This window comes from Stomoxys calcitrans, chromosome 2 (genome assembly GCF_963082655.1).
Source record: "Stomoxys calcitrans chromosome 2, idStoCalc2.1, whole genome shotgun sequence".
Classification (NCBI taxonomy): Eukaryota; Metazoa; Arthropoda; class Insecta; order Diptera; family Muscidae; genus Stomoxys; species Stomoxys calcitrans.
The window spans coordinates 239,035,230-239,050,817 of NC_081553.1; the positions used below are offsets into that span (position 1 = coordinate 239,035,230).

General features: G+C 34.4%; 1 protein-coding gene across 2 annotated transcripts in view; it reads right to left on the reverse strand.

The window, feature by feature from the left end:
* Nucleotides 1-1,372: 1,372 nt before the first annotated feature.
* Nucleotides 1,373-15,588, reverse strand: part of LOC106087924 (dipeptidase 1) — a 47,812-nt gene continuing 33,596 nt past the window's right edge. The window contains exons 11-12 of one of the 2 annotated variants that reach the window (XM_013253146.2): nucleotides 6,770-6,924; nucleotides 1,373-2,379 (exon numbers count right to left, since the gene is read on the reverse strand). In XM_013253146.2, coding sequence (XP_013108600.1) covers nucleotides 6,817-6,924 — 108 coding nt within the window. In that variant the 3' untranslated portion in view covers nucleotides 1,373-2,379; nucleotides 6,770-6,816. Of the gene's footprint in view, nucleotides 6,925-15,588 lie in introns of both variants that reach the window. The other variant, XM_059363042.1, reaches the window with a different exon arrangement.

The following is a 15,588-nucleotide window of genomic DNA, read 5'->3' on the forward strand; positions in this document are numbered from 1 at the left end:
CCCAAAATGTTGGGCAATGCTTTTCTCGACGACTATCACAACCTAAAGAGTTTGGCCGAAATTAGTTCAAATTTGGATATAGCTCCCATATATATTCGCCTGACTTCAATAATGGGGTCGGTTCGGTTCCTGTTTGTACACATAGAGCCGTAGTTATTACAATTTTTTGACATTAGCTCGAAACTTGATACCGATAGTTTTATAACTTAGGATCTGTGTTTATTTAGACAATTTAGGCATTAAATGAGTTCACATGCGATGAATGGGTCGTTTTCAATGCATTATAATTGGAAAACGAGTCTTTTGCTCAAAACAGCTTTGGTCTGAACATAGTATTAGGGATTTTCCTAAGGTCTTGATTAAAAAAAAAAAACTTCATTTCATACGTAAATTTTTTTCTTTACGTTTTGTAACGAGAACTTGTTACAGATGCGTTTTAAGTGAAATTTTGCCAATAAATGGGTGTTATATGTACTTCAAAGAAGGCACATTTTTTTAGAAAAATTTGGAAAAACCCTTCGAGTCCTCAAAACGCAAAGCTCAGATCCCCCATTTATCCTAAACTCATGCAAAATATTCTTTGCTTCAAAGACAAAATATTCTTTGCTTCAAAAACAAAATATTCTTTGCTTCAAAGACAATTGCTTCCACAGACAATTTATAAAAAACGGCTATTTGGAAGCCATCCTGTCGGAAATGGGAGTGAAAAAAATCGTGCAGTATTTATTTTTTAAGGACATTTTTTTTATGCAAAATGCAGAAAAAATCATTAAGATACCTTTATTCGTTTTTTTCTTAGAACTCTTTCAATTTGTGTGTTCGCTTACAAAAAAGAAAATTTAATTGTGTGTTTACATGTCATACCATATTTTTGATACATCTAATAATAGTACATCACCTAAAGGTGGGTATTAAGTTCGTGAAAAACAGTTGTTTATCACGATTACCTTTTTTTAACACTATGAAAACACTGACAACATAATTTGTTTAAACACTGACAACATAATTCTTTTATTAAAATTTCATGATAAATAATGGAAAAATGCCGTACTGAATGAAATCTGTAAGCTTTTTTGCATCAAAATCTATTACCTAAAAGTGTAATCGTGAAAAATAATGTTTTAACGGTGAACCACGAACTTAAAATCCCACCTTTAATCTGAAAAAAGGATTAGTAAGTAAATAAGGATAAGTTTATTATCATTGGCTCAAATATATTTGAAATTAGAACAAAATTTTCTTAGACATACATATGTTTAAACCTTGGATAGGAAAAATGTCTCACCATTCTCTCCATTTGTTTATTTACTTACTTATTTCGAGTCCTCGAAGAGCTTTCGGCGCACGAAAAAAAACAAACTTATACAACGGATTTCAATTTAAAGTATTTCGCTTTATTTTATAAATATTCTAGTAATTACTTAAGTCCTTATTAGCTAATTGGTATTATAGTGGGGGGGGGGGCTTACTTAATAACTTGCTGTATTGTGGTGTATATCAATAATTTCGTATATAGTATATACTTGTTATGTACTAGGTAGTTACGTGTGTAAATAAATATGTATATGCAACCAGAATATATGTATGTAACATGAGTAGGTATGTATGTATGCGAGTAGTATATAACAGGGCCGATTCTCAACGACGGCTTTCCCACGCCGCACTGCTTGGAATTGTCCAAGAATTCATTAATTTTAAGATAACTTGTAGTTTTTTGGGGTATTTTTGTTTTTTCTTTTACGGCATACGGTCGCGTTTGTTCTATTCCTTCCTTGTTTCGGGCTCTTAGTAACTAGGGGCTAGTTTGAATTTGATTAATTGTAACTTTATTTCATCACACTTTGTTCGAAATAATCTAGTATTATATATTATACTTAATAGAAATTAAATTAGAACGTGCACTTTACGAAATATTTACAAATTGGAGAGTTTGAGTTGGATTTTTTGTCCTTAACGTCATTTGGCGGGAAAAATGTAAGTGCTTTAAGTCAAGTGATTTACTAACAGCTATGAGCCAAAAAAAAATATCGCCTAGTAATTACCGAATCATTAATTGGGTATCTGATTTGAATTGGAGTATTCTGAATCGAGGAAAAAAGCGGGTCTTTTGACACTTGTTCATAACGTAGACACAAGATCGATTCACATAAATATATCAACACCACTACAGTGTTACAGGGTATTGAAACCTAATGCGTTTGTTTGTATCAACCGGAAGGAAGAGAAATAGACCCATTTACTTATTGTAAACGATCTGTTCATTGTTGTGTATTATTTTAGTACCGTATAGACAAGCCGTGAAGGGCAAAATTAAGACGCAAAAATGTTTCCAGTGCAAGTCTGTTTGTTTGTTATGAGTTGGTAACGCCATTAGCCAACCTGTCAAAACAATACGAGAAGAAAGTGAAAATATTTGTGAAATTTATAAATAAGATTTGGAAAATTTGTGTGGGCATAGAAGGCGAACAAAATGTATTAAGTTTTGTGCACACAATTTTTTTCAATAATTGGCTATGATTTTATTATGTCATTCACAATAGGCGTATTTCTGCACGTGGCCACATTTAGATCAGAACGTCGTTGTCGTGGATAGGTGTAATTTTCATACAAATTTAACTGCACTGCACCACATAGTACTAAATTAAAACACAGTTCAAGCTCATTTGTGTACAAAATACAGGTCGCAATGCTCATTCGATCATCCTAAAATTTGGTACAGGCATCTTTTTGGCCTAGAGACGAAATTGTATAAAATCGGTTCAGTTTTGGATATAGCTTTCTTTTATACAAATGTACGTCCGATTTTGACTAACAATAACATCGTAATTTGTTAACAGATTCTCACGAAATTTCACGGATACTCGTTATAGTGATAGCTTAGGCGAGTTCACTTGGAAAAAATAATAGGGACACTTATTAAAACGTTATTTTTAAACTCTCTTCTATTCGTAAGGATTGGCATTGTATGTTGCTGTCGGAATAGTCGCTGAAATGTTTAATTGTTTCGGTAGCGAAATTTGACAGTAATCAAATGTTTTTATTTTCATATCAAAATACTTTTTTACCTGCACTTATGGTTTTATATTTTTTCGCAAATAAATAAAATAACAAAAAGGAAAACGTACCATTGAAAAAATTGAAAGCAAACAAAAATGATGTCGACAATAGTTTCAAGCATTGCCACTAAAACTTCTTTTTGCCATTTTCCTCACTATAAATAGAGTACTAATTTTTCGACTATTTTCCCCCAGTGTTTCGCCAACGTTTTCTATATGGACTTTGTCAGCATTCCGTCTGAAAATCTGAACAGAATGCTCAGCTTTACTCAAAATTTAAAAGAATGTTTAGCTCCCAGTGGCAAATTGGCAAATGTAATACACTGAGAGTAAATAATACAATTATTTATAGGTCTGACATTTTTTAAGATATCACAAAGAATAAAGAGGGCAATATCATTTGATAATAGTAGCACATCGATTACCATGTGTAATGCCATATCAAATGAAGTTGAATGTAATGTTTTTGTGAGAAAGAATGTTTAGCTCCCAGTGGCAAATTGGCAAATGTAATACACTGAGAGTAAATAATACAATTATTTATAGGTCTGACATTTTTTAAGATATCACAAAGAATAAAGAGGGCAATATCATTTGATAATAGTAGCACATCGATTACCATGTGTAATCCCATATCAAATGAAGTTGAATGTAATGTTTTTGTGAGTGACATTTTTTTTTTATTTTGGTATTCTGTTATCTGTTGTTGCCGATCTCCTTCAAAAGAGAGGAAGGAAACGGGAAACTTCACACTGCTTCGGACAAAATTCAGTGCACTGATCTTGAAAAATTCAGTTTATGTCTTCCAAAGGACTACAACGGAGTTTAGGTGTGCCAATTACAGGTACAACAGTATAAAACAGTCGTGTAGTTAGAACAGTCTTCCGTTACGGAGCAACCTTTATATTGGGTTGCCCAAAAAGTAATTGCGGATTTTTTAAAAGAAATTAAATGCATTTTTTTATAAAACTTAGAATGAACTTTAATCAAATATAGAATTGCCATTTTGTTCGATAACCTTTTGCCATATTCCTGGCAAATTTAGTATTCCACGCTCATAGAACTTCTGGCCTTTATCTGCAAAAAAACTGAACCAAGTGCGATTTTATAGCCTCATCATTGCCGAAAGTTTTACCATTTAAGGAGTTCTGCAAAGATCGAAATAAATGGTAATCTGATGGTGCAAGGTTGCAAGGCTATATGGTGGATGCATCAAAAGTTCTCAGCCAAGCTCACTCAGTTTTTGGAGAGTGACCAAAGATGTGTGCGGTCTAGCGTTGTCCTGGTGGAATATGGTACCTTTACGATTGACCAATTCTGGTCGCTTCTCCTTGATGGCTGTATTCAATTTGTCCAATTGTTGACAGTAAACATCCGAATTAGTCGTTTGGTTCTTTGGAAGCAGCTCAAAATATACCACACCCTTCCAATCCCACCAAACAGACAGCATAACCTTCTTTTGGTGGATATCAGCCTTTGAAGTGGTTTGAGCTGGTTCACCATGCTTGGACCATGATCGTTTTCGACTAACTTTGTTGTAAACAATCCATTTTTCATCTCCAGTTATGATTCTTTTTAAAAACGGATCGAATTCATTGCGGTTAAGGTGCATATCACAAGCGTTGATTCGGTTTGTTAAATGAATTTCTTTCAATACATGTGGTACCCATATTAAAATTGACGCCAAACAAACAAATGTAAACAAAATTTCGCGCACTTTTTTTCTAAAGCAAGCTAAAAGTAACAGCTGATAACTGACAGAAGAAAGAATGCAATTACAGAGTCACAAGCCGTTGAAAAAATTTGTCAACGCCGACTATATTACCGACAATTACTTTTTGGGCAACCCAATAAATAGAACAAAAAATAGTCTGATTTTTGCCAAGAAGCACCAATACCATTTAAATTGAAAAAATTTACTTTGGTCACTATTATTTGTTTGATTGTTCAGACGGGAAAACTGATATATATTATATATGTATTATTATATAATCCTAACCACAACAAAAAGTCCATAAGATATGGTGGTGTCTCATTGTTGATATGCTGCTGTCCCAAGAGCTATCTGTACCACGTTTGCAAAGCCTATCGCAATCTTTGGACCAAAATATTTCACATTTCCCTTATGATTTTTTTAAGTTGTTTGAACTCCGCAAACCAATTTAATTAAATTTATTTAACGAATATAGCAATAAAACAGGTTAATGAGTTACAACCATTTGTTTTCCTCTCTTCTTAGATTATGAGTTATAAATTAAATCGCCATATTACTTTTTCCAAGTACATTTACCGAAGATATCACCAAAACGAGTATCCGTGAAATGAATGAAATTTAAGATCAAATTTAATTTCATCGTTTAAAACTTAAAAAGTCTACGAATTATCAAGTTCAACCTTTTAGGGAAGTAATAATGTTTTATTACTATTTTTGTTGAACATTATTCTTAGTAGCTGTTGTCCCTATCATTTATTCCACCACTGTACATAAAATGTTCCAATTGATAATACCCAAATCCAAACTTGGAGCCAAAAACTTCACTAAGGCCTTTATATAGCCAGCTATTAAAATCGGAATATTCTTTACGATTCTTGTGAAATCTAAATAGTTCTAGGCACAATGGGTCTCCACAGCATTCATTAAATAACAATATGCCATATGGCCTCAGTTACGGCAAATGATATAGTTGCTAGACGACAATTTAAAAAATATGTTATAATTTGTTATTTACATATAATAACATTAATCCTGATCATGTTTTTTTTTTTAATTTTTTTGGCTCATTGCTGATTTCATTTGGTAATTGGTCTAATTTTTTTGTAAGTAAATATCGATTCAAAACTCCATTTCTATATATATGGCCCATGTTTTATTGTTGTTAGGAACCACCTTGGGCTAAATTAGTTATTTTAGGTCGGCCACAAACTCGGGCAAGAAGTTTAAATTCGATTGGGAGTTTGGGAAAGATGCTCAGAAAAATGGCCCTTATTGAATGGCTTTAGAGGTGGACAATGTAGTTGGAATGTTGTAAGAGTGAAATTGCGCGAGCCTGACCGGACTAATTGACCGTTTATGTATATGTATGTGCATTTAGTTCAATACAACGGTTCCGTATAGGTTAGTTTTTGGCCATTCGCCCTAACACTAAAACGTGTTAATCAACTTTCCGAGTTACATGAATCACTTGAGAATATGGACCCATATTTTGTTCGTCCAATAAATTAAATATTTGTTCGTACAATAGCCTTTTCTCCTCGGAACGGAAATATCAACGTCATGTATAAAATAATAAGTTTCCTACAGAGCAATCCTTTAGTATTCGAGTTAAATACGCAAAGGGAGTCCCCTGTATGCCAACATTGACCAATTACTGGGTTTTCATTGCCCAGACAAGTTAATTTTATAAAAAAAAATTTAATTTTTGGAATTGTGGCTCTACACTAACCGAATATTTATACAAATCTGCTTGAATGCTGCATAGTTTTTTTTTCAAATACAACGTCATACAAGACATCTATTGTGCGACGTACAGAAGATTTTACATGACCCGGTGGTATATATTGAAATCGCTTTACCTCATAAATTTAGCAAAGACTTAATTAAGTTTTGGTGTGCCTTGTTTGATGTTAAAATTAAATTTTATATACAAAATGAGTTCATGTGGGTTTGTATTCGAGATTATTAGGTCAGTTGTCGAAAAGATGACGGTTGGTACCTTTTGTAAGTGGTGGTGATACTGAAGATAAAGATTAACGTATGTAATCACGTTCTTGGTCCTTGGTAACGACAATAAGATCGGCCCATAATATCTTCCGGTGGGATTGCCTGATCCACCGGTGGCACCTTAAGTAACTCCATTTCATCTCTTATCTGTAACGAGAATATTTTAGAAACCCATCAATTATCAAAGTTTTACTTGTTTCAAAAATAACACTGGTCAACAATATGAAAAAAGTGGGCTGTTTCCTCGGATTTTTTGTGTGTTTCTATCTCAAAATGTCGCGTTATTTCCAAATCCAAATTACCTACCCCTAAAGGATGGGGGGTATACTAATCTAGTCATTCCGTTTGTAACACCTTGGAATATTGATTTTCGATTTTAACTTAGAACTAGCATTAGGATGAAACCAAGAGAGGATGATGAGAAAAAAATCCTTTATTTAAAAATGGCAAAATGAGATCATAAATCTGTCCTATATACAATCAGATCCAATTTAAAATAGTTATTTTGAACATCAAAAGTATGAAAATAAAAAATTGCGGTAAGAATGTGGAAAATATACATATTTTCCTTTTTCACTTAAGAAAATATGTATTTTCAATATTCTTGCAAATTAATAATATTTTAAAAATTGCTATGTCATAATTTAATAAACCGTACCAACATTTTAGGAGAATATATACAAAAACAAGTAAAAACGTGCTAAGCTCGGCCGGGCCGAATCTTATATACCCCCCACCATGGATCAAATTTGTCGAGTTCTTCTCCCGGTATCTCTGTTGCGCTGTTTCAGGCTATAGACAAATTCAGACCATATTTGACACGTACGTTGAAGGTCATGGGAGAAGCCAAATCGGATAATAATTGTACCCTCTAGAGGCTCAAGAAGTCAAGATCCCAGATCCGTTTATATTACAGCTTTATCAGGTTATGGACCGATTTGAACCATACTTAGTACAGTTGTTGGAAGTCATAACAAAACACGTCATGCCAAATTTTTAGCTAAATCAGATAGGAATTACGCCCTCTAGAGTCTCAAGAAGTAAAGTATGGAGATCGATTTATATGGGAGCTGTATCAGGCTATAGACGGATTCGGACCATATTTGATACGTATGTTGAAGGTTACGGGAAAGCCGTTGTTCAAAATTTCAGCCAAATTTGATAATAATTACTCCTTCTAGAGGCTCAAGAAGTCAAGATCCCAGATCGGTTTATATGACAGCTATATCAGGTTATGAACCGATTTAAACCATACTTAGCACAGTAGTTGGAGGTCATAACTACAATACTATATTCGTAGTTATATCTTAATAAGGGCTGGTCTCGATCATATTTTTTTCAGGTCTCGAATTTACAAATACCATTTTCAGACAATAAATCAACTTTCTACGGGATTAAGACCCCAAATTGGAAGATCGGTCTATATGACAGCTATATCTATATAGTCTGATCTGACTTATATGTGGGTCGGATTTCGGGAGGCTTAAACAAAAAAAATAATAATCATCCTATTTTATTATAACTACACTACTATATTCGTAGTTATATCTTAATAAGGGCTGGTCTCGATCATATTTTATTCAGGACTCGAATATACAAATACCATTTTCAGACAATAAATCAACTTTCTACGGAATTAAGACCCAAAATTGGAAGATCGGTCTATATAACAGCTATATCTACACAGTCTGATCTAACTTATATGTGGGTCGGATTTCGGGAGGCTTAAAACAACTCACTATTTCAAATTTCAACGAAATCGGGTAACAAATAAAACTTTTATGAGCTTTAGACCCTTAATAGGCATATCGGTCTATATGACAGCTATATCTAAATACATTCCGATCTTTACCGTATTTAGCTCAGATGGCGGGTTAAAAATAAAGCATTTATGGACATGAGACCCTTTAATGGCAGATCGGTTTATATATCAGCTATATCCAAATATGGTCCGATTTAGCCAAGAACTTAACCAGCGTGCATCAAATTTCAGCTCTATATTTTAATTTTTGAAGGCTGTAGAGTGATTACAACAGATGGACGGACGGACAGACACACGGAAATCGTTAAATTGTCTAAGAATTTTACTACGATCCGAAATATATATACTTTGTAGGGTCGGAAATTGATATTTCGATGTGTTGCAAACGTAATGACTAAATGAATATGCCCCCTATGGGGTGGTGGGCCTAAAACATGAAAAAGAATATAACCGCTTTATCAAGTTATAGTCCGATTCGGGCGATAAATGAATGCTGAACATTGTAGAAGTCATTGTGTAATATTTCAGTTCATTCGGATAAGAGTTGCTCCTTGTAGGGGCTCAAGAAGCAAAATCGGGAGTTAGGTTTATATGGGAGCTGTATCAAGCTTTTGATCGATTCAGACCATATTAGACACGTATGTTGAAGGTCATGAGAGAAGCCGTTGTACAAATCTGCCAAATCGGATGAGAATTGCGCCCTCTAGAGGCTCAAGAAGTCAAGATCCCAGATCGGTTTATATGGCAGCTTTATCAGGTTATGTTCCGATTCGCGCCATACTTAGCACGGTTATTGGAAGACATAACAAAATACCTCATGCAAAATTTCTGCCAAATCGGATGAGAAATGCGCCCTCTAGAGGCTCAAGAAGTCAAGACCCAGGATCGGTTTATATGGCAGCTATATCAAAACATGGACCGATTTAAACCATACTTAGCGCAGTTATTGAAAGTGATACTAAAACACCACGTGCAAAATTTCAGTCAAGACCCAAGATCGGTTTACATGGCTAGATCGACTTAAAATGACATGGCGATCAAGAATATATACTTTATGGGGTCCCAGACGCATATTTCGAGGTGTTACAAACAGAATGACTATATAATAATACAAACAGAATGACTATATATATAATCGATATAGCTGCCATATAAACGGATCTTGCGTCTTGACTTCTTGAGCCTCTAAAGGGCGCAATTCTCGTCCGATTTTATTGAAATTTTGAATGTAGTGTTTTGGTAGCACTTTTAACAACTAAGCTAAGTATGATACAAATCGGTTCATAATCTGGTATAGCTGTCATATAAACCGATCTTGGATCTTGACTTCTTGATCCTCTAGAGGGCGCAATTCTCGTCCGATTTAACTAAAATTTGCACGTGGTGTTTTGGTATCACTTCCAACAACTACGTTAAGTATGGTTTAAATCGGCCCATGTTTTGATATAGTTGCCATATAAACCGATCTGGGGTCTTGACTTCTTGAGCCTCTAGAGGGCCCAATTCTCGTCCGATTTAACTGAAATTTTGCACGTAGTGTTTTTGGTATTACGATCAACAACTGTGCTACGTATATTTCAAATCGGTTCATAATCTGGTATAGCTGTCATATAAATCGATCTTGGATCTTGACTTCTTGAGCCAGTTGAGCGCACAATTCTCATCCGATTTGGCTGAAATTTTGCATGAGGTGTTTTGTTATGACTTCCAATAACTGTGCTTAGTATGACGTAAATCGATATAGAACCTGATATATCTGCCATATAAACCGATCTGGGATCTTGACTTCTTGAGCCTCTAGAGGGCGCAATTCTCATCCGATTTGGCAGAAATTTTGTACAACGGCTTCTCTCATGACCTTCAACATACGTGTCTAATATAGTCTGAATCGATCAATAGCTTGATACAACTCCGATATAAACCTATCTCCCGATTTTGCTTCTTGAGCCCCTACAAGGCACAATTCTTATCCGAATGAACTGAAATATTACACAATGACTTCTGCAATGTTCAGCATTCATTTATGGTCCGAATCGGACTATTACTTGATATAGCTCCAATAGCATAACAGTTCTTATTCCATATTCTATGTTTGTCTAAAAAGAGATACCGCGCATAGAACTCGACAAATGCGATCAATGATGGAGGGTATATAAGATTCGGCCGGTCGAACTTAGCACGCTCTTACTTGTTTAAATAAAAAATGCTCAGGCATATTTGTGTGTCTCTATATGTGTGTAATTCAGTTTTTTGCACACCGCAGGCCTAGAGGATACTTGAGTGGAGTTTTTGCGGCCTTACATACTTGTGTGTGTTTTGGTTTTTGTGTTGAGTAAAAAATTATGGCTTGCTTTCGTATTTATCAGTAGCAGAGTTGCGATCGGATAGTTTGCTTTGTTATTTTATGAGGGGCACTTCGCAAAAGCGCAACGGAAAAAATGTGGTCAGATACCATAGATAAAACCAAGAAAATAAAGCAACTATAAGCCCTATTGTGATAATTTCATTTGATATGGAAAGAAAAATGAATAAGTCGTTGTGCAGTCTGCTTTGATTTTTTAAGGTAATTTGTAATTTTGTTAACACCCGGCCAACAAGAATATAAAATTCTTATAATTAAAGTAAGGGTAATTTCTGCAAAAATTTTACATATTTTAGACATAAGATTAACACGTTTTGGCCATGAAATGCATCGCAGGTTTTGACAACTAAATGAAAATAAATAAAAATAGTAAAAGCTTTTAATAGGCTCAGTTGATCCGAAAAAAGATGAGGTGGAGGAGGTAAAAAAGAATAAATAAATAAATGAGCCTTAACATTCATCAACTTCATTCAGAGAAATGTTTCCAAAGTTTGGTTTTAAACGTTGCAAAGTTACTGAGTAATTGCAGATCGTTGAAAATGAGTTCCAGAGACGTACAGCGAATATGAACATATGCCATTGTAAAGCTAGTCTCCGATGAATTTTGGGAATGATCTTTTTTCCCTCTATTAGACCTGGCGAAATCAATGAATCCATATAGGTTTTGGGGTGCCTGTGTGTACATCAGTTTGTCCAAGCAGTAAATGAACTCAAGTGCTGGAAGGAGACGCCGTACAGGGATATAGAGTACACAGAAATCGAGTCGCGCCGTCCCAAACCAAAGACATAAAATATAACACTATCAAAAAAAGGGTTCAGCTTTCATCTACTTACCGAGCAAACAACTTCCAGCCGTAGAGAATCCCGGAAAAAAGATAAGTCTTTGTCAAGAGAGACCTAACCCGCAGCAGTGTAATCGACTGAGTGGGCCAAAAAGCGTGTAATTTCAAATATCGCTGGCCAACAACAGAGTCGATATGGTTAGTCCCCGTAAGAGCGCTGTTAATAACCAAGCCCAAGTACTTAGCATAAGGAACAATCTCCAACCTAGCGTCTTTAATGAAAATACCTACATCACATGAAAAACGAGACCATCTGTTTCTAAGAAGAACACACTTAGACTTAACGGGATTAAGACACAGACCATTGGCATTCATCCACGTGCTCACCCTTCGCAGATCATGACTGAGCAGACGTATATTCTCAGCAACCTCATCTTTGGACTGCCTACAAATTGTACGTCGTCAGCGTAGATATGAACTTCACAATAAGACAACTGATTTCCCAAATCATTACTATACAAAGAAAAGAGGGTAAGAATTGATCCCTGAGAAACACCCAAAAACACGTAAAGATGACGAACAATGCAGGAGATTTATAACTGCCGGACTGAGTGCGGTATGACAGCTACGACCAAATTAGACAAACGGAAATAGAAGAGAAATTGTAAAGATGCCTCATTTTAGCACACAACAAGAAATGATCCAACAAAACAACAAGAAATTAAACAAAAAATTTTATTATTTTACTAACAAATAGCATTAGATTTTTTTACTAAATTTGCAGATTGGACTGGAGCATAAATCCATTTTTTATAACACCTTTTATCAAAAAATATTAAACTTTTCTAACGATTTCTGGGCCATCGAGTAAAACCAAAATCGCCAGTTTAGGTGAACTCTATTTAAAATAAATTAGTATTTTTGTTATTTTAACCAGAATTTTGAATGTGAAAATTCAAAACTCCGACAAAGCTAAAGCAATCATGGCTTTTTGCAGGAAATAAATACCCAAAGCAGCAGATAAATATCCATTTTAGGTGAATTCTATTTAGATTATTTTTATTATTTCATAGGTATTTCAACTAATTATTTTGTTGTTGTTGTTGTTTTCGTTTAAGATATTCTATGCGGCAAATCAAGACTCCGGTTAATATCATTTAAATCATAAACAACCATTGTTTTTTTGCAGCAGATAAATATCTAAATGGCTGGAACGGTAAAACCGCGTCTACGGATACGGATAATAACTCACCTTAAAATAAATAAATGTTTTAGTTAAATTATGTAGGAATCCAAATGGAAAGTGAAGTGCAAATGTTTATAAGCAATCAAATCTTTTAGCTGGCAAAAAAACATTTTTAAATAATTCACTTCATTGATTAATCGGAGATTTTGTACATGTACATTAAATACATATGTATCACAGAATGCCAATGTGTACTCATTCCACAAGTGTACACGGATATTTGTTGGTATGTGAAAGACCATACGCAATTCCAATTGGGAACATTATTACCATACTCACAACTCGAACGGCATGGGTAGATTCTAAATAGATTTTTGTTTGTCACATATATGAAAAACTCAAATATGTTCGTGAAAGGTTTGATCCATACTCCAAGTTGAATGTTCCGGTATGATGGATATTTTAGGGTTAAGAGTGGATGTTAGGTTTGTTGGAATGAGTAAGTGTGTACACATTTAAAGGGAGATTTTTAAGAGCAATAGGAAAGTTTCTAAAAAACTCATAAAATTCCAAAAAATAATGAAATCTTTTTTTGAATCCATATAATTTAATCTTTCAAGATTATTTCATGCAAATGTTGTCCTTGACTGCGCCTCAAATGGTCCATCCGCTTAGTCCAATTTTGGCATACTCTTTCCAACTCTCCAATACTTTCCAACACCCATTTCGGCCGGTATCTCACTAATAAATGCTTCAATGTTGTCTTCTAATTCGTCAATTTAAGCGGGATTGTTTGTATATACAGCGGTCAAAAAAAGTATTCATCATTAGCAAAATTGATAATAAATTCACTTATTTTGGGTAATTGAAGAAAATTTAAAGTAAACAAATAATGCAGTTTTATGCAATAGTTTATTTTTCGTAATATGTTTTAAAATAAATTCAAAAAATAAATTTAATTAGCGCAAAAAATGCAATTTTATATAATAACACCAAAAACAGAACAAAAAAAGTATTCATCATTGATGTGCTATCATCAAAGTCAAATTCAAATATTATTTGGGAATCCCCCTTTTCTGTTTTATTTAGTAAAGGAGGCTTTGCCCTTGACAGCAAATATTTAATTTCATTGAAAATATAGTTTTTGTCAAAATGGGTCGTAAGCAAAACGAGGTTTCTGATGAGGTAAAAGTTTTGATAATAAAACACCACAGGAATGGTTTGACTCAAAAAACTATCAGTGAAATATTAAATAGACCACGATCTACTATACAATCCATCATCAGAAAGTGGACAGAAACGAAAACTGTTGACAATAAACCAAGATCTGGTCGACCAAAAGCACTTTCAGTTGGAGATGTGCGTTGACTAGTGCGGCAAGTTCAGAAAACTCCGAAGACAAATGCGACCATTCTTCGTAAAAACACTATGGTATATTAAGGGAAGGAAGTTACTACACAAACAATTCGAAATACACTCAAAAGGCATAGTTACAGAGGAAGAACTGCACGTAAGAAGCCCTTTATAAATAAAATAAACCGAGTGAAAAGGCTAAACTTCGCAAAAATGTATGTAAAACAGCCCGAATCATTTTGGAAAACAGTCATTTTTGCAGACGAGAGCAAGTTTAATCTTTTTGGGTGCGATGGAAAGGTCATAGTGTACAGAAAACCAAATACAGAGCTTGAAGAAACACAGTTGCTACTGTAAAACATGGTGGAGGTGGTTTAATGGTTTGGGGGTGTATGGCGGCTTCAGGAGCGGGAAATCTTGAAATTATTAATGGAGTAATGGATCATAAGTATTACATTGACATTTTAAAGAGGAATTTAAAAGATAGTGCTGTAAAACTTGGGCTTGGTAATAACTTTCAATATTATCAAGATAATGACCCCAAACATTCTGCTTTAAATACCAAGATGTGGATGCTGTATAACTGCCCCAAAGTCATTAAAACTCCTCCTCAAAGTCCCGACTTGAACCCAATTGAACATCTCGAACGCAAATTGAGAACGCGCAATTTTTCGAGCAAGAGTCAAATGCAACAGGTGATAATGGAGGAATGGACTAATATAGACCAAAATATAACCGCTAAATTAGTCCAATCGATGTCAAACCGTTTAAAAGAAGTTATAAGACGCGGTGGTCGAATAACAAAGTATTAATTTTTTTAAATTATGTTATTTATTTTTTTGTTTTTTTGCAATGATGAATACTTTTTTTGTTTAATTTTTTGTGTTCAGCTGTAAAATGGCCCTTTTTGTTCCAATAAATACTATTTTTTTCTTTAAAAACAATGAAATTGTGTACATATATATCACACAAGCACTACTGCATCATTAGTTTAATATGTTTTTATTCCAATTGTCTTTTGTAGACTTATTAAAAAAAAAACATTGAATGATGAATACTTTTTTTGACCGCTGTACATGAACTTAAATATAGCCCAACAAAAAATAGTCTAAAGTCGTGCGTTAAATCGCACAATCTAGGCGGTCAATTGATAGTGCGGTCACAAACGTGAAATAAAATGGTCACCGAACTCGCCTGCCAATAGGTCCATTGTTACGCATGCTGTGTGAAATGTGGCACCGTTTGTTGAAACCACATGTCATGCAAATCAAGCTCTTACATTTTGGACAAAAAAAGTTGGATATCATCAAAAGTACGGTCCAATGAAGCCACCAGCCCATGAACCGCACTATACTATGCCTTTTCC